The following is a 23671-nucleotide window of genomic DNA, read 5'->3' on the forward strand; positions in this document are numbered from 1 at the left end:
AGCCGTTTTGGTTCGGAGCAGGGTTACTCGAGACCGGAGGAGATAATATGAAACGGCGTTGCTATCTATATGTTGTCACAGCTGTTCAGTGTTTTAAAAATCACTTTATTTCCACGAGGTCAAGTGAAGATACAGTGCAATGACAGAGGATGACCCAGTGCAGTATCCGACAATGTATACTGTAACAGACTCGCCGCCGAACAGAGAAGCCGGACCCAATACAAAATCTGACAGTGTATACGTATCTTGGACAGGTTCGCCGTCGGACGGAGGCCATGTACCACAAGGAGGAGAACCTGCGCGGCTTCCTGAAGAGCACCACCGAGGACACGTCTCAGGTGGAGGGCCAGCTGCAGGAGATGTGGTACCTGCTTGTCAGAGACATCTACGCCTTCTACCCGCTGCTCATTAAGTACGTGGACCTGCAGCGCTCCCACTGGCTCAAGGACTGCGTGCCAGAGGCCGAGGACCTCTACAACCACGTGGCCGTCATCTTCGAGATCTGGTCAAAGTCGCAGGTGAGGAATTTTTACTCTCGCTCACTCTCGTGAATAGCTCTTAGTTTTTCATAAGGCAATGACTCGTGAGGTTCGAGTTTTGTACTTACTGCTATGTAGCCACCACCTCTTTGACGCTGTTTGTCGCTCTTTCAGTACTTCACCCGCGAGGAGACCAACTTTATCTCCCAGAACGAGATCGACAACATGACGCTGATCCGTCCGACGACGACGGCGCGCCGCACCACGGCAGCCGTCTCGGAGCCGTCGGCCGGCCGCGGCAAGGTACGGACGAACGTAGTATTCAGGGCATGACTCTAGTCACAGTTTGTGTAAGAGATAAAATAAACGGCGGACAGTGGTAGGTATCCGTTTCGTGTTATCTATTGTTGTCTTTGTGGGCGACGTAAAAGTACTTAGATTAGAATGTCAGCCGTTTCGATATTTGTACTGTCTACACTACTTGAGCCCTTTTGAGAGGTAATTGTTTCGTTAATTTTCTTCAGCTCAAGCTCTTTTGCTAATTACTCTCATTTCAAACCAGCTCTAAAAGAGAGTTAATGCGCTTTCCCTCACCCGTGTCCACAGAAAAAGAAGAAGCGCGGTGACAAGAAGAAGAGCAAGGACAAGGACGTGGCGTCGAGTCTGATGGTGGCCTGTCTGAAGCGCCTGCTGCCGGTGGGACTGAACCTGTTCGCCGGCCGTGAACAGGAGATGGTGCAGCACGCCAAGGACCGCTACCTCAAGGTAAGGGACGCTAGATATATGCGGTGGAAATTACTTGTAATCGATAATGCATTACAAGTATGTGTTGAGACGAGGTGTCACGTAACTACGGCACAGTCTTTACTAATGTTGGTTTTGCTAGGGGGTTGTTACTCAGCGCACTACCTACCTGCTCATTCAGAAGGGACCTGCTAAGGCTACGACCTCTTCCCACATCAGTAGAGCTAGAGTTGCAGAGGGAGTACAGTAAGGCATATTCTGTTCGACTGACAACCGTGTAACTCGTCTGTTACAGGGTATCGCCGAATACGAGATCATTGAAACGACCAAGGCGGAGCTGACCATGCCGGACAGACTCGACCCGACCGACTCTAAGTCCTGGCAGCATCATCTCTACAGGTGAGATGTTGGGAGATCAGGGTGAACCACGAGCTACCATCATTTGACGAAACGTCAAACGTCTGGTACCAAATGATCTGCTCTTTGTATGTCAATTACTTTGCTGAGAATCTTACGGGAAGGTCCGAACTTTGGCATCTTTAAGGCTCTACAGACGATTGTAAACTGACCCTGTCTTTCTCTTCCCCGCAGTAAGCTTGGCGGCGGCGCTCGAAAGGCCATCACCGAGTCGGATAAGACCATCTCGGAGAAGGCGCCCACCGTACAGGATATCGTGCAGCGTATCGTTGACATGGCCAAGGTTCTCTACGGACTGCACATGGTACGTCCCAGCACGTCCGTCCGTGCGGACTTCAGTATGTAATCAGACGCTCGTACGGAGTTCTGTACGCCCGTCAGATGTTTGTATGGAGCTCTCTACGTCCGTTATACATCCGCAGCTCTGCCCGTGCGCTAGTCGCTACAAAGCTGTACGTTTTTAGGTCTGTCAGACGTATGTACATACGGACGTGCTGATTCACGTGTTGGCCCAGTCGTTTGTCCAATGCGGGCAGTGCTGGCTGCCGTATAAATGACAGAACCGTAACCTTTTTAATTTGAAATTGTCTCGGTTAATTTTGTGAGTTTATAGCAGCCACATCTAGATTATAATAGATTATAGATCTATAGATTATAGATTATCATCTAGATTATAGATTATCATCTAGATTATAGATATAGATATTATCATCTATATTATAGTGCTGTATAATGTATATGTTTAGGTACTGCTATTGCTTTATCGCACATCTACATACTTAGATTAATATTCTTATTGTAATACGCTTTAATGATGCTATTTTATTGCTGTTTTTTCATATTCTAGTCCATGTTGATACGATTTAATAGTACCGACACAGATCAATTCTTGCTGAAACATGCATTTTCTAGTCTAGCATTCACTTGTTCCTTTCTCCATGTCACCCAGTTTCCTGCCACGCAGGATGTCATTTCCTCATCCTTCCAATCTTAAGCCTTTTAATCCTCGCCTGTAAAGTCTTTCACATTTTGAAAATGGACAACACTGCGCTAACAGAACCACACAGCGCATACGAGGTCACAGCTGTGTCTCTGTTCTCTATTCTATCACTCGGTTCACGTGTCGCAGCTGTGTGCCAGCCAGTGGGGTGGCTTCTCCTGACGTCTTTGTGTCTGTTTATGTTTGTGCGTAGCTGGGGCTCGATTTTTTTTATAACTAATCACACATCATCGTGTATGCCGAGGACTGACGTCGGCTTCCGTGTTCGTTCTGTGTTGTCGTGTGCCTCATTCGGCACTTATGCCGGCCCATAACTCAATCCAACCCGAGTCTCATTATAATTTGATGCCATACTTGGTTTCTGCCAGCACAGAAACAGTGTGCGCCTGGCCTGTCGGTCTCAGCTGCTCTGTCTGTTCAGAGACTCACTTTCTCTCTGCCTGCCGCTGCCGCTGTTGAACGTGTGGCTTACAGCTTTCGCGTGGCAAAGCTTCAGAGGCGGTCGTGGGACACATTTCGATCCACGACCTATGATAGAAGTGTTACGCTCCAACATTTTAGAGTGATATGATTTATAAAAACGAAACGATAGTTGCAGAATCAATAATCATTCGTGAAATAGCTTTAGCTGAAACCGCAATTTGTCAGTGAAATTGTGGTCAACATTTTTCCCAGGCTTATTTATTTGCGTAAACAAATGAGACGTAAGTGTGTGAAGTATTTGCGCGGTGTATTTTTTTTGCGCGTTTTCGGCCGTTCTTTATGGTAGATTCAGGTTTTTAATGTTTTTTGCTTTAATCAATTTGTTAAATTTCTTAATCATCTCAATATCTTTGATTCTATAGTCGGCCCTTTTGAGAGATATCGAATCAAGATGCTAGAAATGTGACATGCTTATAGTGTCCTGGTCGAATGATCGGCGGCATACAAGTAAACTGTGGCCATTTCTCGTGGAGCGTGGCGGTTGTGTTCCGGCTGTGTGTCCTAACTCTAAATCACGACGGTGTACGCATACGCTCCCAAGCTAAAACACGTCGGTCCGTACTCTCCCGATGTTCCTGCTCTAAAGAACGATGGCCCGCGCCGTCCTGATCACCTCGCTATGACCATCCGCCCGCGGCCACTCTCCAGTCTGTCCGTCGTCCGTCCATCTGTGTGTAAAGGATCCGCCGTTTCGGGGGCCGCCGCTGCACGGGTCCGAGCCGGCACAGGGGCTATCCGTTCTGGTCCGAGCCGGTAGCACGCGGCTGACGCGATCCACGCGCGCTGTGTCGCCCGCAGATTGACCATCCTCAGCTGAGCCGACAGCAGGTGCTCCGATCCGTGCTCAGCGTGCAGCGAAAGCGTGCCGTCATTCAGTGCTTCCGACAGGCGTCGCTGCATCAGATGACCAGGTCAGGGGCGCGGCGACGCGGCTGGGTGCAGAGCCGAGCTCTGGCCTCCATTGGATAGAGATAGAAATAGAGGAGCGCGCTCACCCACCCCGCTGGGTAGATTTCCTAGGTCCACAGAGGGATCGAACAGGTCCCGAGTCTGCTACCATGACCTAGACAACATCTGTTACTGCTGCCGATGCCGCTACCGCTCCCTCGGACACATAAATTGCCGGTCCCACTGATCACAAAATATCGTTGCGAAGCGTAACGAAAGGGATTTGCGTTCATACTAACCAAGTTTTAACGATAACTTTTTGCATGGCGGCCTGTTCCGAAACTCTTAACACCTTCGGTGGCTTCATTTCGTGTGTCGCCTTCATTCAACTATGCTGATGTTGTATGCATGCTTTCTGTCCTGCATCCCCTTTTATTTTGTTATGCCTGTTTTGTTGTCCTTAGCTGAAAATAAAATAGCGTTACCATCAAAACCTGATCATCATTTATGTTCACCTACCCGCAGACTGCCCAAATTCAAACTTTTATTTCACCTCCATCCCTAGTCTGAGTCACCAATCACCCACCCTCACCACCTCCACAGACACCCTCCCCTCCCTTCCTGCCTGACCTAGCACATTACGAGAGTGACACCCGCCCTAGCTGACCCCGCCCTCCCCACTACACCCGCCCCGACTCTTTCTCGGCCCTGTTATAGGCCTTCACCAAGGCGTCCGGCAAACAGACAGAGTGGAAGAAAATGATGAGCACGCCGCGCAAGATGGCCGTCCTCAAGTGTTTGCGCAGCACGCCGATGTACAATGTGGCTAGGTACCGAGAGAGCCGATATGGAATGCAGTCAGAGTGGTGAATTACGGTCGAGTGCTCTTCACATCAATACCATTTGATTGTGCAATAATATAAGTTTGGCGATACGCTTTTCTGTCAAACTTTAGCTCTACATCATATGGAATGAATCGATCAGTTGATTTTTATTTAAATTTAGCTGATTTCTGATAAATATTGCATCCAGTAAACGGTGTGAACCCACTCATAGATTTCCAGCATAAACCTGTAGTTGGCTTATAAATCAGTTCGCTCAGCCTCTTGCTGTTTCAACCCATCACTGCCGCCACCAACTGACGCCCTCCGTTTGCCGGCGACAGGCACCGTGCCGTGAACCTGTTCCTGCAGACCTACAGCAACGTGTGGCTCTCAGACGAGAACTCGGGTCAGGAGGTGCTCATCGAGGATCTCACGGTAAGAGACGACCGCTACCGGCCCTTTGTTTTACTGTCGGACGGACTGATCAATGACCAGTCGCAGGTTGGATGAGGTCGAGCTCAGCATAGCTCGACGTACCTGAATCGCTTTGTATCCGACCGTATCGTAATCCCAACAGCAGTGTATTTGCTAGCCTTCAGTGAAAAGTTAGCTCATCAACTGAATGGTGACGACATTGAGAGTAGATGTTCGTGGTTTCTAGCGGTATCCATTAAATAATTACTGTGTCCTTATGTCATTTTTTTCTGCAGCAGTCGTTCAAGCACAGCGAGCGTAACATGAAGACCTTCGCGGTTTCCTAGCCGTATCACTCACTGTCTCTCCGTTTTACCGCAGCAATCGTTTGAGGACAGCGAGCGTAACAAGAAGACGTTCACGTTAGGTATTCAGCAGCGTATGTGCGCAATATTTACCGTCTCCCCACCGTTCCCAGCAATCGTTCGAAGACAGCGAGCGTAACAAGAAGACGTTCACGGTATTCAGCAGCGTATGTGCGCAATATTTACCGTCTCCCCACCGTTCCAGCAATCGTTCGAGGACAGCGAGCGTAATAAGAAGACCACCAAAGAAGAGGACGAGGAGGAGGCTCCCGACCCGGTCACCCAGCTGGTCACCATGTTCTCGCGCCAGGCGCAGATGGAGCAGGGGCCTCAGTGCGAGGACGCACTCTACATGGACTACGCCGTCATCATGGCCAAGTGAGGGCACTGGGGCGACACCACTGGAGGGAGGGAGGGGTGATACAGGGTGGAGACTTCACGTAGGAATGTGTGAATTGTGGTTAACTTAGATAAGTGACGGTCAAGACTCGAGCCTTGGATGTCTCATTTATCGTAGCTCTCGCTTCATCATAGTCTGCTATTTTACTTCACTTATTCTCCGGTTAAAACCACGCTCTTTGATATTTTAAAATAATAAGCTATTTCCTCCGTAGACTGTGAGCAGTTGTGTTAACAGCCGATCTAACTATACCGTACGTCGCCGACATTTGTCATCTCTTCCTCGCTCTTCCCTGCGCTGCGTCTCCGTTCGTCGCGGCCGCTGACCGGTCTGCCCACCTCTGTCACTGTCCTCAGGTCCTGCGGCGAGGAAGAGGAAGAAGGGGGAGACGAGGAGGAGGGAGAGGAGGGAGCTGGGGACGAAGGCGACACTGCTGACGCCATGAACGTGAGTCGGCGGGACGCCGGTCCTCCATCGGGTGCCGGTGGTAAAGGACGACGAGCTGGGAACCAGTACGCGGCAAAATATAGTGAATATTAGGAAAGGACGGTTCCATAATGACAGTATGTCGGTTCTACAGGCCTGATCAGTGTTCATAGCATCACATCGCATACTGGACAGATCGTATACTATGTGCTTTCTGTAAACTCGTAACTAGGACTTATGTAAGTCCCAAATTGCACCCTGTGACGCCGTGCCCCACCCTGTCGCCACCACAGGAGCAGGAGATCGAGAAGCAGAAGCTGCTGTTCTGTCAGGACCGGCTGTCCAGCCGCGGAGTGGCCGAGATGGTGCTCCTCAATATCTCCGCCAGCAAGGGCCAGCCCAGCGAGATGACCATGAAGTCGCTGGACCTGGGCATCTCCATTCTACGCGGAGGAAACGTGGATGTGCAGATGGTGCGTATGGGCTGACCGAGGGGTGGTGGCCTGATCTGGGCCGGACCGTGAGGGGTGACATGACCGAGATGGTGATCTACCCGGTACCGGTTATGGTAGTGACCTAACAAGGGATTGACACTGAGAGCAGACCTGACCCTGGGCGATGGTCGCTCACAAAACTGGTATTTGACGTGGTCTTAAAAATCCGTACCTTGTCAAACAATGGCTGCAGTTTCTCCCCATATTACCTCTAAACTATGCCCTTCCCGGCAGGCCATGCTGAACTACCTGAAGGAAAAGAAGGACTCGTCGTTCTTCGTGTCCATCTCTGGTCTGATGTCATCCTGCAGGTATGAGCTGATTGTCACCCTCCGTGCTCCTAAACCGCGTCTGCTTAGAGTATAGTTTCTTCTCTTCTTTTCTGTCCATCCTTTTTAATACGATAGGCAAACAACTTAATTAGTATCTTATAACAAATTTAGCGATTGCCGTAGCAATGCGTGGTGTTGCCCATGTCCGGTCTGTATAAATATATTATTTAGTTAATATTTTTGGTGTGTTTCACTGAGTCTTGTCGTTTTGAATGTAATCCGCCGCGGGTTTCCCGAACTAATTATGTCCCATAATTTTACTCTAACATTTACCCTTCTTAACGATCATGGAATCATAATACGAGTATGCCCACTAAGAGAAACGTTTAGAGTTTATAGAATGCGTAGGTACCGCAATAGAACGATATCCGGATAACATTTTATTCTGTTTCTGCAGCGTTTTGGATCTGGATGCTCTTGAGCGTGCAAACAAACTCAGAGGGTTAGCTGAATCTTCGAAGTTGTATTGCACATTTGAAAACATACATACACACCCATAAGCACCGCCTATAAAGGCATGCCTCTCTGCTTCCTCTAGCTAGAACACACGGTTTACCCCATTTAATAAGAGAGCAACGATGGACCTGTAGTGGTTGATATACATAAATGTATGTACAGGCTGCGCTGCTCTGTTTGAATTAAGATAAAAAACATACGTACATTTGCTGACCGTTTTGCTTGTAACTCAAGCTTATTTTTACGTTAAACATGTTTTGCTTATTTATTTGCTCGTTACGCCCAAACATTTGCTTAAAAATGAATAATATAACCAGTAAAACGCCTTTTGGGCGAAGAACGAGCGAGCGAGATAGTGAGCCCTGCACGTGCGGAAGGGCGAGAGGGTACTTCCAACGGGCTTGCGCAAAGCACCCTTCTAACCGGTCGCTAGCGGTGTACCAAATTTGAACGCAATCGGCCCAGCCGTTCCTGAGATCTGGAAGCGGCATTCTGCACGTGCGCACGTGCAAACGGGGTCCAAACTGACTTTTGCACGGCACCCTACTAACCGGTCTCCAACCGTGTACCAAATTTAAGCGCAATCGGCCCAGCCGTTCTCGAGATCTGGAAGCGTCCCCTGCACGTGCGCACGTGCAGTAGCACCTTAACCGCAACACATGGGAATGCATTGCCTGGTGGGTGCCTACCTGTATGCCAAGTTTCAGCGAAATCGCCCCAGTAATTACCGAGTTATTAAAATGGGAACAAATTTGACACCTCTTATTGTTGTATTTTGCACGTGCACTCAGGGTGGCCCACATGCATGGCGAGTATCCTATTTTTGGTAGAAAGGATGCAGCTACCCTATAAAAATTACCGCAAGTCAATCGCCCAAGCGGCTGCTGAGATATGAGCCTCTCAAAATCACTACTTTTGTAAAACAGCTTGAACACCCTTGACTTTTCACGTGGCACGTGCCACGACGGTCACTGAGATGTATCAAAAGTAGTCAATTACGGGGTAGAAGGGATGGGGCTACCCAGCAAAAAAGACCGCAGGCCAATCGGTCCAGCGGTTGCTGAGATATAAGCCTCTCAAAAGCGTTACAGGCCGGGCCGGGCCGGGCCGCTCATACTGAGATTTTTCCGTTATATTGAAAAGACTCGCTTCGCTCGCTGCGCTCGCTCGCTCGTAATCATTTCTAAGAGCAGAACAAAAAGAGCTTTCTTTGGTTTTGTCGAGCGCCTTGCCTGCGTAACACAACTGAAGCAAGCGGCAGGGTAATGCTTACATAAGTCTTTATAATAATTGTAATAAATAAGAACGACAGTTACGATGTTTTTATGCATAGGTTTGATAAGCGTGCTGTGAGACATCCCCGTTGGATCGTCCTCGGTCGCCACCGCGGACGTATCAAAGCATGACCACGGGCGAACTTGCCGTTCCAACTCGGTACAGACGCCTGCAGAGTCAGAAATATGGAGTGTTCCGAACCCCCACGTAGCGAATTTTGTTCCACAAAGCCGCTAGTTATTTGGACATATATTTTCAATCCTATGGATTAGCAGATCATGCTTTTGTGGACTACTGCTGCAATTTTGGTGAGGGTAGCTTATTGTTTTACCTAATATTCTCCGATGATGCTGAGCTTTCCTTATTTTGCGCGATACAGTGAGTCGATGTTTTGTGCGGCATTGAAGTCCTCAGTTTTTCATGCATTCTCAACATGTCCATTTTCTCTACGAACCTTCGTTTCGAGTTGTATCAGTACTCTATATTTAGGTTCATTCATATGACCTGCGACATTCCATAGTCCCAAGTCATGCACCCAAGCAGTGTTTATCGCACCCTTACCCCCTTTGACACCAGGCGAGGATATTCATTTATGACCGTTCTCAATTATGACCGGCCTTGACACTGCGTCTATGACCTCCCATGACCTCCAACCATGATCTCATGCCATAACCTATCAGTGTGACCTCTGACCTAACGCCGTGACCTCCCGCCGGCAGCGTGCTCGACCTGGATGCGTTTGAGCGGAACACCAAGGCGGAGGGCCTGGGTGTCGGCTCAGAGGGCGCCGCTGGAGAGAAGAACATGCACGACGACGTGTTCACGTGCGCCGTATTCCGGTTCCTGCAGCTCACCTGCGAGGGCCACAACCTCGGTACGGAGCGGGGATAGGAGATTGATAATGTCACAACCTCTCGGCACGGGGCGGGGGTGCGGATGTCGATTCTTTCTTCTCAGTTTCCTGCACGAGACTTGGAAGACGCACGTATGCACCATGTTGTCTTCAGAATAACGATATAAAATGGATATGACGTTTTCTCGAGATGAGTGACCATGGTTGATCCTTCTAAACTTTAATATTTCAAAGTGCATTTGCCCTGTATTGTAATCGTGTTAAATCGATCGTGGCCTGTAACTTGTGTCCGTTTTCTCTCACTGACTGCTGTATTTTCCCACGCACTCCGCAGACTGGCAGAACTACCTGCGCTCCCAGGCGGGTAACACCACCACTGTCAACCTGGTCATCTGCACGGTGGACTACCTGCTGAGGCTGCAGGAGTCCATCATGGACTTCTACTGGCACTACTCGTCCAAGGAGATCATCGACCAGGTCAGCGCCTTGTCACAGGCTGCACATTTAATTGAGTTAGTCTCTGGGCGATCCGGGGGTCTCGTCACTCGCTTTCGATCCTGAAGTCAGGCTTTGAATGATCCAAACGTTTCAGTCATCACTCGTTTTATTCCGTTTGCGCTTACTATTTCATTCATTTGTATTGTTCACCCTTTTCAGGCCGGCAAGTCCAACTTCTTCAAGGCGATCGGCGTGGCCAGTCAGGTGTTCAACACGCTGACTGAGGTCATCCAGGGCCCGTGTGTCGGCAACCAGCAGGCGCTGGCCCACTCCAGGTCAGGTGCCGAGCCTCTCTGGCGTAATGTGGGCAGCTATGGGGCTTTCGGTACGGAAGAAACCAAGGGGTCCACAACGTCCTCTTGGTCGCTAAATGAAAAGACCGACGTCAGAACGTTGGTTGTCGGAAAAAGCTTTCCCTTGGAGCCAGCAATAAGGCGTTTGTATTTTTTGTAATGTACATACCGTTGGCTTGGCTCGCAATGCTGTTGCTGCCTCACACCGGCAGAGAATCCTGACGGCTGTGGCTTAGAATGTCTGATAGACGCTTTGTTATTTAAGCACTTATGACGGGCAGTGGCCGTATGTTCTCCGATGTTTGTCGAATGGCTGGTATGCGCCTGACGTGTGTGGAGATCTGACACTGCTCCCACCGCTGCTGTTCAGGCTGTGGGACGCCGTCGGTGGCTTCCTGTTCCTGTTCTCCCACATGCAGGACAAGCTGTCGCGCCACGCCAGTCAGGTGGACCTGCTCCGCGAGCTGCTCAACCTGCAGCAGGACATGATCATCATGATGCTTTCCATGCTGGAAGGTCAGACACGCGGAAGACCCAATCAGGGGCAGAGAGTCACAATCTTAGTTTGCTGAGGCTGATACTCATCGACAAAAGCATGTCGATTTTCGGGATAGAAAAATTAGTTTTACGCCTCATATCGTTTTCTTTTTTAGTCATCCAAAAGCAAGTCCATGAAGGGTTGCATGACAATTGCCTGTCACGGGATTGAGTTGCATCTTCTCTGGGTTTTGCCGCACGATGCAATATCATAACTGTGACGTTCCCTGTCTGTTTGTTCAGGGAACGTGGTGAACGGCACTATCGGTAAACAGATGGTGGACACGCTGGTGGAGTCAGCATCAAACGTCGAGGTAAGTGACGTGGAGACAGTGAGTATGCTGTACTCAACAGTTATTACTGATGTTGGATTGCCCATATGACGAGTCGTTATATATTGCAGGCACGTTGGTCTAGCAGGCGTTCTTGACGAGTAAGATGACATTTTACAAATGCGTCTTCTGTTTCCAGATGATTCTCAAGTTCTTCGACATGTTCTTGAAGCTGAAGGATCTGACCGAATCGACCAACTTCCAGGTATATATCAAGCTGTCTGAATGTCTTTCTAAATGTCATTGAACTATGACGGTCATTTCTTATTTGTTGCTGACGGCCACAATTTCCATGGTTACGTTTGGACAAATCGGACCAACTCATGCACTTACAGCAAAGCAATGCTTATTACCAGCTCCGTCGTCACATATTTCGCTGTATCGGCATGCCTAATGTTCCTACTTCCCCCGTACTTTCGCAGGATATCGATCAGAACAACGACGGCATGATCACACCGAAGGAGTTCAAGGACAAGATGGAGCAGACCAAGGCTTACACCTCGTGAGTATTTCACATTTCAGCGGTAGAAGCCAAGCTAAATAAGTAGACATACGTTGGTACATAGACCACTAGATATATAGTTGTCTATGGTTGGTGTCATTTGTGCTAAGAGTTCACTCGAATGACATATAATTGAATAAGTCCTGCTATCGTTTGGAACAGAAGGACGCTTGTGATTGCCAGTGAAAGTAACAGCGATCGATCTCTTTCTATACCATTTCAGTCAGGAGATCAACTTCCTGATCATGTGTTGCGACGAGAACCACGACGGCAAGATTGACTACCTGGAGTTCACGGAGCGCTTCCACAACCCGGCCAAGGAGATCGGCTTCAACCTGGCCGTGCTGCTCACCAACCTGTCAGAGCACATGCCCAACGATCCCAGGTGAGAACAGCGGCATGTGTCAGCGGTAAGATGTTCCAGATTAGGGCATGGAGATTCACGTAGAATACGGACATACTCCAGACATGGAGTTTTTAGTGTTTAACTTGTGAAGCGATACGCCCGAGTCAGAATAAGCAAAATTGCGATCGGGTGTTAAAAGTTGCATGTATTGTTTGAGATATTGCAATACAAAATTGGGTCATCAATGTCAAGTAAATACGAGAATAGTGCTGAGTTCATGCCGATATTATCCACCAGTGCTCGCTCGTCATTCAGCCGTGCTCGTATTTCTGTCTGTTGTCAGACTGGCTCGTTTCCTGGAGACTGCCGGCTCGGTGCTGAACTACTTCGAGCCGCTGCTCGGTCGTATCGAAATCCTCGGCGGCAACAAGAAGATCGAGCGTGTCTACTTTGAGATCAAACAGGAGCACATTGAACAGTGGGAGAAGCCGCAGATCAAGGTAAGAATGACGCTCGCCCAACCATCAGAAACTACTACCAACCACTGTCGCCTCAATGGCTGAATATCTTTACGTTCTACATTCGTTTCTTGAGCTGAAGATATTTTACCTAACATTTTGCTTACGAATTTACGCATGCAGTAGGTATCACACAGGAAACCACCTTGTTTCTTTTTTTGTAAGTACTATGTTATATTGCAAAACAAGTATAGGAATCGTGTCCATCGCCTCAGTAAGCCCGCCCCTGTTTTTTCCCATGACTTTGCCCATGCCCTGGTTGTGTCGAAATATAAACACCGTTGACGTCTGCGGTGTACATATTTACAGCAATCGAAGCGGGACTTTTTCTACCAAGTGGTGACCGAGGGTGGCGACAAGGAGAAGCTGGAGCTGTTCGTCAACTTCTGTGAGGACGCCATCTTTGAGATGCAGCACGCCACCAGCCTGATGGGGGAGGAGGAGGACGCCAAGCCGGGCGGAAAGAGCAAGGAGACCTTCGACATCCTCAATGCCGACGAGGAGGAAAAGTGAGTTCGGGGTGGTCAGGATGAATAAGCGGGCGCTGTGAAGGGAGGAATGATAGACAGTGGTGCAGGTTTTGAAGCGCCAGAACCCGATATATGACGCTACAGTAATTGTAGCTTCATTTGAACCCGTTCATGCTCTGTACCACACCTCTTCATACTTGCTATAGGCTCATTTTTAGCGTTTGTTTTGTTCCCGCTTGGTTGTCGTGTTTGTTTGTTCCCGCTTGGTTGTCGTGTCATAATCTTGTAACAGCTGAACGAGGCTTGCTGGGTTGCTGGTTTTCTATGCAGATAATGCTTGTAATCAGCTTCGGACTCCACAACACTGAAACCACCTCCTCTCCCTGTCGCCAGGAGCGGCATGGACCTGGTCAAGTCCTACCTCGGCAAGCTGAAGGACATGCTTCTGGGCGGCCTGAGCGCCATCGCGCCCGCCAACCTGCGCCGCCGGCTGGCCGAGCTTCGCCGGATGACTGCCGTCGAGCTCCTGCTGGCAGCCTTCCGCCTCGGTTTCCAGCTAGTCTACTACACGGGCTGGGCGGCCGCCGCCGTCATCAAGTACGTCCTGGGCGTCATCAACGCGCTGATGCAGGGCGAGCGGCTGGAGAAGCCGCCCGAGAAGAAGGAGGATGACGTGTTCGGTCCGATGACGCTGGCGGTGACGCCGCCGCCGCCGCCCGTGCTGCCGCTACCAGAGCCGGGAGGCAGTCCGCCGCGGGATGGCACGCCCGCCAGGATGCTGGATGAGAGGTGAGGGGCTGTGGGGGTGGTGGAGGGGGAAGGGGTATGGATGGGAGCTGAGGGAGGCGGTAGAACGTGATATTAGGGGATTACAGGTCGATGCGGAAGTATACCAAAGGCTGGGCTGCCACCTCAGGATGAAGGCTGGTCAGCTGAAAAAATAGCAGAGGAACGGGGATGGGGATAAATCTGCTGATTATGAATCAGGATATGTGATAAAGAAATAACAGAAGCTGCTTCGGGGACTGACCGATTAGATGTGAGTAGATTACAGGCTGACCCGTGACCGCCAGGCTGGCTTTGTAGACAGACTTGGGCCCTGCTCTGGGCAGTACAGGCGCTGGTGCTGTCCTCTATACCTACCTGACGGACCAGCAGTCGGTCGGGCTGGCACAAATTCTACCTACCAGCCTTTACCGTTAGGAGGCATGGTGGTTCTAGGCAACGGCTAGAATTACGAAATTGACTGACATGTGTTTGTGCTCCCGAGTCATATTGACATCAATGTTCTTGTACCGCGATGCTCTAATCGGCAGGGCTGTCAGGGTATCCAACCCTTTGACTGGTGTATCTAACCCCGTTCCGTCCGTCGCCGGCAGCGGTCGTGAGATGTCTGAGCCGGGCGCCACCCCGGCCGAAGGAGCCGAGACCACCGAGGAACCCAAGTCCGAGGTGGTGTCTGCCAAGGAGTAAGTACCGCCGCCCCTCACACACATCCTAACCCTACCATTAGCCTCAGAACTCACACAAATCCGAGGTGGTGTCCGCTGAAGAGTGAGTACCGCATCCCCTGAATTCATCACTTCCTCAGTTGCAGAGCCCACAAAATCCCAAATTGGTGTCCGCCAAAGGGTAAGTTCTGCCCCCCCCCCCCCCAGCTGCAAAAACACCGAAGCCCTTATTCGTGTTTACCAAGGAGTGAGCACCGTTGCCCCATTCCAGTTCCAAAGTCCGCCCCTTTGTATGGGGCTAAGAAGGGGACGGATCATTGTCTAGAGCTTATCGAAAAGATCCTACCGTCGCTTGATATTTGCAAACGAGCACAACTGTATATATAGGAGTAAAGTACCTGGTTAACGCCTCAGGGTTTTACAAATCTCGCCGAGGTATTTTATCGAATCGATTTTTTTTTTTTTAACCGGAATATGTAGTTTCCTTCTCTAAAACGTAGCACAGCACCACAAATGTAATTGTAGGGTTTCAAGTCAAGTTTAGAGCTAAACGTACCCAATTGAATTGTAAATCACACCTCTGGAAGGCAGTATTACGGCACCAAATCAATGAGCGGTTTATTCCACTGTCCCGACATGTATCGTGGCAGGTGGCTTGATAAAAAATGGATGAGACACTGTCGACATCGGTCATACGACACAGAATACCATAATTTGCGACTGAACCCAAGGTCCTATTCATTTCCAACAACTGTACATTTCATTAATTATTTACATTCTTGACTGTTTTACGCATATGCCTCTGTAAAGGACAGATGCACATAGGTCTATGTCTTACGATATATGAGTACGTAACGCCAGCTAAGGTCCATGCCATAGTTCGCTTTAGGTCAGGGTAGCACTCATTGCTGGCAGTTTACGAACCAGCACATCCGCCCAGTTGTTTACTATACGAGCTCTGTCCCACGGAACTTTACCATTGTCCCATGTAAACTCACCGTTACGGGCGCCGTAGCTGGGACAGGATGCTGCATTGTTGCGGTGCCGGTACCTCCGTAAAGGAGCGCCGTCTGGTCCGTGCCCGGCGGCGCACACGGCATTCTGACCCGCCGCGGATTACTGTGTTAGTGTATTCATGTGTTGTGCACGTGCATACGACCCGGCACTGCCATTGCAACAGAGTGACCCTGCCAGAGTCAGACAGGGCTCCGTCACAACCTCTGTATGCATGGTGTGGTCACGCCGGACAATCCGTAAAGGACACAAAGTTGCCACACGCTTGCTGCATTGTGACCCCTTACAACGTGGATAACTATTCTGGTTGCTTAATTTTCGGTGTTGTTTTGGGACTGGTACGCAAATGGTCGCTGGCATTAGTTTTTTCAAGGGTAAAGGTTGAAACGTGTGTATAACAGCCCTCCAGTCTTCCGGAAGAATTAGCTGTCAATATGGCTACCTGCTTCATAAATGATGTATCGTTTTAATTAATGAGCCTGGAATGGCTCTTTTTTTAGTCGTGGCTGCTCAGACATATGCTACTTCGTTTTTTCTGTCCATTTATGCCGTAATGAATATTCAATGCCTTCGACAGAGCTTCCTACATCGGCATGGGCTCCGACAAGGACAAGTGATTTCACATGACGGGATAACTTGTCTTTGACGGAATGACGAAACTCAGGAAATCTTTAAGTCGGGTACCGATTAATACCGTTTGAAAAATATCCTTATGGGCTAAGCCCATGCCCATGTAGGATCCTACGGTTCCTAGGAACCGTATTTCACTATCTACTCGGATTTAACGTTCAAATTCTATGACTTTAATGGAGTTAGAAAGTGGACACGTGGAGCATGATATGGCACTTTCATTGATATGGCCCTTCATTGGCGTCTACTTTGAAAGAAATATTGTGGGCTTTTGTATTCAACCTGATATTTGTTGATGGTCAATTTAGCTAACCTATGATCAGTCATTTACATAACTACTAGCTGTATGTAAGGTTTCACATTATTCCCAAGTTCTAAGAAACCGAGTATGCCCAAGATGGTAATTCGCACCTGAATTCAGTCACGACAGCGGCTGCTTCTCCGTTCTTGGCACATTTCATTGATCGAGACATCGAAAAGCTACAACATCGCGGCAACACTGCAATAAAGCCTTTCGCAATGAACTGGATATGGTAACATTTGCTACACCTCTGCACCCCCGGGCGCCCTGTAATGTATTCAGCGAGGGGAGACTGTCTGTACGTGGTGCGGATGTTGCAAGCCTGCCGGGCCCGGCGCGTCGGTACAGCCGTGACCGGTCGGAGGTCACGCTGTTTTAACATCTGCGGCTAGAGTGTTCTGGTCCCTGGTCGTCACAGACCCCTCGCACTCCGGGGTCTGCGTCCTTCGCTTGTAGGAAGGGGAGTGTAAGTGCGAAGGTCTGCTCCGAGGGATTGTCGACGCACCTGGACAGTCGGGAGAGGAGAGCCCTCTGCGACTGACCGTGCTCAGCCATCTGCGCGCCATCTCCTCTCGCTGCTGCAGAGTTTCGATGTCGGACGCGCCGCCTCCCCTCCGCGTGGTTGAGTAACACCCTCTGCTCCCGGGGGGCAGTGATGCGCGGATGTGCGGCCAGCGGTCAAGGTCGGCAGCGCGGTGGCCGTCCTTGGCGGACACGCTGTGCTCACCCGTGTCCTCGTGTCTCTGTCCCTTACCTTCAAAGGACATGGTGTGCCCACTCCTGTCCTCTGTCCCTATCCCCTACCGGTGTTCATCTCTCATAGCTCCGCGGCTCATTTACCGTCGGCACTCTCCTACCCGGGGGCAGTCGGCCCGTCACGGGGCGTCTCCCGCGTGTCTCTCTCGTCTCTCCGTGCTCCGGAGATGTACCGCCCGAGGCAGGAGATGTTCTGTCACCCGCCTCATCACGCGCTGTCGTTTGAAGCACCGCACCCCGCAGAGCGCTAATAACGACCTCAGACGGTGGGTTCGGTTAGTAGGCAGCCTAGAGAGGAGTGACGTGTAACCAGTAACTCGGTGTGACGGACTCGAGGGAACTGTCCAGGGGAGGGGGAGGGACTCGGCAGCCTTTCTGAGCCACCGCGCCGGCAGCGGCACTACAGGTGGCCACTTGCGACATCCGACAGTGGCCAGACGAGGACGATGGGGGCTATTCTGAGATGACGGTGGGGGGCTTGTACGAGTGTGGATTAACACAAGGGTGGGAGAGACTGAAGAGAGGCGTGGTGCGTCATGCGAAGGTATTTGTATTATAAACGAGGTGGCTTGTGGCATACGGATTTTCTTTCGGTATGACTTCTGCTTAGAAAGTACCGGTGTAAGAGCTGACGTTGGTACGAAATGACAAGAAGCTTACCCAGATATAGTGATGCGGGGGATGGCGATACGGGAGAGCCCTAGTGATACGGGAGAAACGAGATTGGCGATGCAGGCATATACATACCTACATGGCGCCCGTCCGCCATAACAGACCGACTATCGGATTGGTGTACAAAAACTGCGCATTGTTCGGCCGCCAATTTGCAGAATTCGCCAGCGTGTGATGTTATGCTTAGGTAGTCTGCATCTACAAAACGTTTAGACAACTGACCCAGATGGTTTTTGTACGGCTCTGTTTTGTCCGATAAATAGAAGGCTGAATCACACGTTTGGGCTCCCTGTCATTGAAACGATCACCGAGAGTGGTACCTACATACTACATTGCGCTTTATTATTCAACCGTCCAAGCGACCGTCGCCAGTTCCGCCTTATATCCCTGTACATATCGCTATAAAGGCCCGTCTTTAGTCGCTCTTTCACTCCATATCACACACTACGCACTATCCTTGCCCCATCAAGTATCGCCTTCATTGGGCCGCCGCGGCCCGTCGGGTTTGGTGTAAGATGGCATGCTTAGATGCAGTCTCCAGCGGCGCGCTCAGCAGGTGGCGAGCGTGTACCGGATGAGGCCCGAAGCGGCGGATCCAGATATTTTATTTCGATGACAGGAGCACAAAACTTCTTGGGTCTTGAATTTGTGGAATTGAACGGATGGAAAAGCCCATTCAACTTTCTTAGAGGCCTACTTTTGATAACGCTCAGCTGGATTCTAGAAAGACACGAATTTGCTTTGAATGAAATTCTGAATAACACTTTCTGAAAGACACGACTTTAAAGCGTCAAATAGGTAACCTGAGTCAATTGCATCTGCTCTCGACCCGATGTCAACTCTCAACTTGACCTTTTATAAACCTTACCAAAGCTGCATTACTCTTGCGCAGTTTGACCGGTGCCGCTTTTCGTTGACTTTTTCAAAAGGTTTCTCGGTGCATACGCAGTGGCGAGGGGCCAAGGCCCCATTCAATGGACAGCGAATCTTGCAAAAGATTTGCACCCCTATAATGGATGCATGTCTCATGGGCCAATGCACTTAAAAATAGTTTTTTTTCTGTTCATTAGTGAGTGTAATGCGCACGCCAGTCGGAAACCTCAGTCGATGTCGGACAGGTCGTAAGAAAATGCTAAAGCTCATTTGGTTGGACATTTATTAGAAATAGGAACAACAGTGCAACGCACATGATATATACAGTATCACAAATAACACTGCCCTCCGTTGCCACTACCCTGTGAGGCCTCCGCGCGCGGGTGTATGCCAGTGTCATACGCGGGCGCACGGCGCCGTCGGTGGACAGGGCGACGGATGGCTACCGTCATCAGCTGACTTATGACGTCATCTGGGGGGTGCTCGGAGACGGACGGTCGGTCGGGGGTGATGTTCCATCTAGAAGAGGACGTCTTCGGGCGCGGCCTCGGCGGGCTGCTGGTTCTCGGCCCAGAACAGCTGCGGGTACTTCTCCCGGAGCTCGGCGTACTCGGGGATCTGGGCGGGCGCCTGGGGCAGGTGGTCGCCCTGCGCCTGGAAGCCCTGCTCGCCGGCCGTGTACGTCACCGTGTAGGTGACGCCGTCGTCGCCGAGGAAAGAGTAGCTGCCCTGCACCTCGAGCGAGCCCGTCTCCGGCTCGGGGCCCGGCACAACGGTGCCCTGCTCATCCACCTGAGGACAGAAAGGGGACGGTCAGACACGGGTCACAGGTCGCGAGTCATCGTGAGGAGAGTCCACAGCTGCCATGACTTGGCAGTTTGTCGCAAGTCACATATCGAATGCAGTGGTCTCCATTTTGTGAATACTTGATGGAGCTTGAGACTGATATTTTGAGCTCGAGCTTACACAGAAGAGTGAAGACCCGTCCTTTCTGGGGGAGATATATAAAGTTTATCTACCAGGAAGGCCTCTGCTACTGCTCTCTGAATAGCTACCACTCTTCCGGTTTGTACTGTATGTCGGTTGCCTTTTACTTTGTGTCGGTTGCTTTATGCTGCTTGCCAGGAATCTAAAGGGTTGTGAACAATATTAGTTATACAGCTTTTACACATTCTCTAATAAAATTGAAGACTTATCGATTAAATTGTTTGTCTGTCCCGTGTCTATGGTGTTCAATCTGACCTTTCCGCACTTGGTCTGCGCCTCACCTTCTGTCCGTTGTCGAGCTCGTAGCCGTACTGGTAGCTGCCCTGCTCATCCTGCTCGAACCTCTCGCTGAGAACCTTCACCTCGGGCTCGAGCGAGTCCAGGGAGTCCTGCGGCCGGGCGGCGGCCAGCACCAGCAGAGCGGAGAACACGAACTAGCGGTAGAGAGAGGGAGTCAGTGGGCGGCCAGCAACAGCAGGGTGGGGAACACGATCGGGGGAGAGGGGGCTGGTTAGGATCAGCATCAGCAGGGCAGAGAGTATGATCTTGGGAGGAGTCACTTAGGAGCAACATGGCCGAAGAAGAGATCATGAATTAAGAAGGGAGGAGGAGCCGCTTAGGAGCAACATTGCGCGGGATGAAGGACATGATCTAAGGGGACACAACGTTCCTTATGAGCAGCATTGGCAGGATGGAGAATATTGGAGAGAGGAAGGGATCACTCTAGAGAAGTACCGGCGAAACAGAGAGAGCATTATCTGGGAAGGGAGGGCTACCCTCGACAATTATTAGCTGAGATGGGATCAGGGAACACCCCTTGAGAGGAGAGAGAGAAGCGTACCAGGACCGACATCAGCTGGACGCAGCACATGATCTGAGGTTGTGAAGAGAAGGGGTACTTTGGGGTCGAAATGGCGGCTCCATTTAGTGTATGATTTTCAAAGAAGCAACGGGAAGAGTTAGCATTTGAAGTTTTGACGAATTTACTTGTTTAAATTGTCGGATCCATTTGAAACTGAAGGAACAAATAAATTACCTTTCTGACTGACTTGGTCGTTTTTAAGCTCTTATTTTCATAATTTTGGAAGGAAGGTTTAGAAATTGTGGATTATTTATCACAGCCGACGCTAAGTGGTGTTCCTTGCTTAGTTTTTGGCCTCTATGGGAATTAGACGGGAAAAGAAGGCGACCGGGTGAACGGCAAAATTTGGATAAATCTTTTTGTTTTTGTTTTTTTTTTGGCAGTGACAGCAACGTATGGAAATGCAGACAAATATTTTCCAAGCCATCGTTGAGCAAATAAGAGTGCCGAAGTGGCCTAAGTAGGCTCTCGCCATTATGGTTGGAACGGTGATTTAGGGCTTTTCGACTTAGCACTAAATAGGTGAAATTGTTGTTAGGTAATTAAGGCTATTTATATTTTTGCTTAGTTTTTACGTTTTCAAAAACATATTTAGGAATGTTTAGAATTTGATGCGGGAGCCTTTCCACAAGCTTTTGCAATTATTTAGGTTTATTTGGACTGTTTTGGACTTCCGAACCACCGAAATCTTTAGAAAATCCGCGAGGTCTTTCTCCCTGCGCCGGCTCGTCTTCGCTGGCGAGTCGTTCACTCACCAGCTTCATGGTTGTCTGGGTGGGTTTGTCACGACTGCGGAGGCACTGCTGCTGCTGCTGCTGCGGCGGCGGCGGACTGTGATGCCGTCTGCCGGGGCCCCCGGTATTTAAGGCGGCCCGGCGGCCTCCTCTCCCGCCCGAGGCGCCGGGACGCCCCTCACAGCTCCGCGCCGGCCGGCCGGCCAGCCGCGAGCTGTTGCAACCGGCGGCTCTCAGCACTGTCCGCTGCTGCCAGCCCCGCCAAGAATGTCACCAGTGTGCCACCTCTGCTGCCGGGACTCAGTCACAGACGACAGTTTCGCCACTGTTCGCGCCGGGCCCTCTGAGTGTTGCACCGAGGGCGTAGGGCACATGGAGCGGACAGGGGCGCGGTCCGGATGGGAGACGGTCGGTGTCACGTCACCCCGTCGCCCGTGCAGTCTCTGAGGTAGCTCGGGGGATTATCCCCTGGGACACTGGCCCGTGGACACTGGCGACACATGGTCGGTAATTCAGTCGCTACTTTCTCGAGCTGGTCCGACGCCAACCGGGCCATACTGATGGATGTTGGCGAAGTACGAATCACCAAAGGATTTCCGCGTGTTTTGTAAGGGACACCTATGCAACCTGTGTTCGATGAGATGCTGGTAATCTCATACTCCTACAATCTATTGTGTGACTGTGGGCTTCTTCCAGACATTTTTTCGGTTTGGCTTTGCTGCTTTTACATAGAAATTATGCTTGCCACATTGCCTACGGGTTATTGTTTCCCCAAGGTTGCAAATTATGATTTTTTTTTTTTGGATAGCCTTGCAACCATTTGCAGTCAGCCGGGCATTGCGAGGAGCATTGACAGTTGGTCACTGTTACGGTTAGGTGCTGCGAGGTCACTGCCCAAAAGTCTTCAGATACTCATTTCAGACAAAATTCCAGACCCTCCTCGGTTTAGCTTCCTGTGTGCTGCTGTGCAATGCAAAACAAGACTTAGGTACTCCAGTTTTGAAAACAAGCTAATCTTGTCTCATATCTGTCAGGGATAGGGCAATGGATTATTCAATGAAAAAAAAATGTTTCTCTAATTGAACTATGAAGAAAGCCTAAATAAAGGGAGCTGCACCTGTGCCAGTAACCTGATCCATCGCGTCGCTCGCACATGGCAATCAGCTCAGCTGATTATCACGATGTAGGTACACCTACACTCAGCTACAGCTTGTCCATGTTGCTACCGCTTATCTATTCACCACGAATATGTGAGCTTTTCCGTTAGGTGATTGTCACCAGTCTGCAGGATCATTTACTCATTCAGCGTCCGAACTTTGCAGCACAAATAACCGCAGCGATGCATCAGATTCTCGATCGGGTGTCTGCCAGTTAATCCCCCACTATTTGTCAGCTCCGCGTTAATCCGAACCTGTGGAAGCCGGCTGTCGGGTTAGCATGTCTCACGTAGCAGCGGGATGACCCATTGTATGCGACTTAGGGAGAGCATTGTCCTACTGTTTGTGCGCTTACATGAGTCAGACTGACTAAGAGGTACTCTTTTTCTGCGTGGTAGTTCCTCGTTTGTCATTATGTGATTGATTATGGAAGGACTCGAACCTTAGGTTGCAGACAGCATAGTTGTTTTGAAAAATATATGCAGATGACAAGGCGGGCTAAACTTTCCGACACATAGCTCATGACGAATGGGAAATGGACATTGGACCTCCCACCAAATTTTGCACAACCCTTGCAATTATATGCATAGTGAATACGTCCTTAAAACCTTGACCCCATAACTTGAAGATATTAAGTGATCTAACATCAAAATTCACTTTTTATGCTAAAAATCAGTGCTGCGGATTCGATGAATTTTAGGTGACTTTGACTCCGGCCCTGGCTTCCAAAAATCGACTCCGAGTCCGCAGCCTTGCAGGTTTGCGTAGTTGATGGATTTTAGTGACTCCGACTCCGAATCTAGCTTCCATTATCGACTCTGACTCCAGTCAGAACTTTCGACTTCGACCGACTTCGACTCTGACTCGGACTCCGAATCCGCAGCTTTA

The 23671-nt window shown here is 50.0% G+C and overlaps 2 protein-coding genes across 8 annotated transcripts in view; one reads left to right on the forward strand and one right to left on the reverse strand.

The window, feature by feature from the left end:
* The window catches only part of LOC122368271 (ryanodine receptor-like), a 124521-nt gene that overhangs the window by 74305 nt on the left and 26545 nt on the right, over nucleotides 1-23671 (forward strand). For 6 of the 7 annotated variants that reach the window (XM_043342042.1, XM_043342044.1, XM_043342047.1 and 3 more), the window contains 23 exons: nucleotides 255-518; nucleotides 654-782; nucleotides 1086-1244; nucleotides 1519-1622; nucleotides 1815-1944; nucleotides 3922-4034; nucleotides 5177-5270; nucleotides 5820-5992; nucleotides 6371-6461; nucleotides 6734-6913; nucleotides 7169-7245; nucleotides 9717-9871; nucleotides 10185-10327; nucleotides 10508-10623; nucleotides 11012-11157; nucleotides 11422-11492; nucleotides 11650-11715; nucleotides 11933-12012; nucleotides 12236-12397; nucleotides 12702-12858; nucleotides 13186-13385; nucleotides 13740-14135; nucleotides 14726-14815. In XM_043342042.1, the coding sequence (XP_043197977.1) occupies nucleotides 255-518; nucleotides 654-782; nucleotides 1086-1244; nucleotides 1519-1622; nucleotides 1815-1944; nucleotides 3922-4034; nucleotides 5177-5270; nucleotides 5820-5992; nucleotides 6371-6461; nucleotides 6734-6913; nucleotides 7169-7245; nucleotides 9717-9871; nucleotides 10185-10327; nucleotides 10508-10623; nucleotides 11012-11157; nucleotides 11422-11492; nucleotides 11650-11715; nucleotides 11933-12012; nucleotides 12236-12397; nucleotides 12702-12858; nucleotides 13186-13385; nucleotides 13740-14135; nucleotides 14726-14815 (3296 nt within the window). Of the gene's footprint in view, nucleotides 1-254; nucleotides 519-653; nucleotides 783-1085; nucleotides 1245-1518; nucleotides 1623-1814; nucleotides 1945-3921; nucleotides 4035-4728; nucleotides 4842-5176; nucleotides 5271-5819; nucleotides 5993-6370; nucleotides 6462-6733; nucleotides 6914-7168; nucleotides 7246-9716; nucleotides 9872-10184; nucleotides 10328-10507; nucleotides 10624-11011; nucleotides 11158-11421; nucleotides 11493-11649; nucleotides 11716-11932; nucleotides 12013-12235; nucleotides 12398-12701; nucleotides 12859-13185; nucleotides 13386-13739; nucleotides 14136-14725; nucleotides 14816-23671 lie in introns of all 7 variants that reach the window. The other variant, XM_043342041.1, reaches the window with a different exon arrangement.
* On the reverse strand, nucleotides 19310-22022 carry LOC122368275 (flexible cuticle protein 12-like). The gene is made up of 3 exons (XM_043342070.1): nucleotides 21648-22022; nucleotides 20312-20464; nucleotides 19310-19835 (listed from the first exon to the last, which is right to left on the reverse strand). The coding sequence occupies exons 1-3, from the start codon at nucleotides 21654-21656 to the stop codon at nucleotides 19563-19565; spliced, it is 435 nt and encodes a 144-aa protein (XP_043198005.1). The 5' UTR covers nucleotides 21657-22022; the 3' UTR covers nucleotides 19310-19562.

Source organism: Amphibalanus amphitrite, unplaced genomic scaffold, assembly GCF_019059575.1.
Source record: "Amphibalanus amphitrite isolate SeventyFive unplaced genomic scaffold, NRLGWU_Aamphi_draft 000935F_arrow, whole genome shotgun sequence".
Lineage (NCBI taxonomy): Eukaryota > Metazoa > Arthropoda > Thecostraca > Balanomorpha > Balanidae > Amphibalanus > Amphibalanus amphitrite.

Bases quoted from the DNA above. Each gene is read 5' to 3' on its own strand.
- LOC122368275 (XM_043342070.1), bottom strand. The intron at 19,836-20,311 runs GTGAGGCGCAGA...TTCTGTCCTCAG, and splicing joins AGCTCGACAACGGACAGAAG to GTGGATGAGCAGGGCACCGT.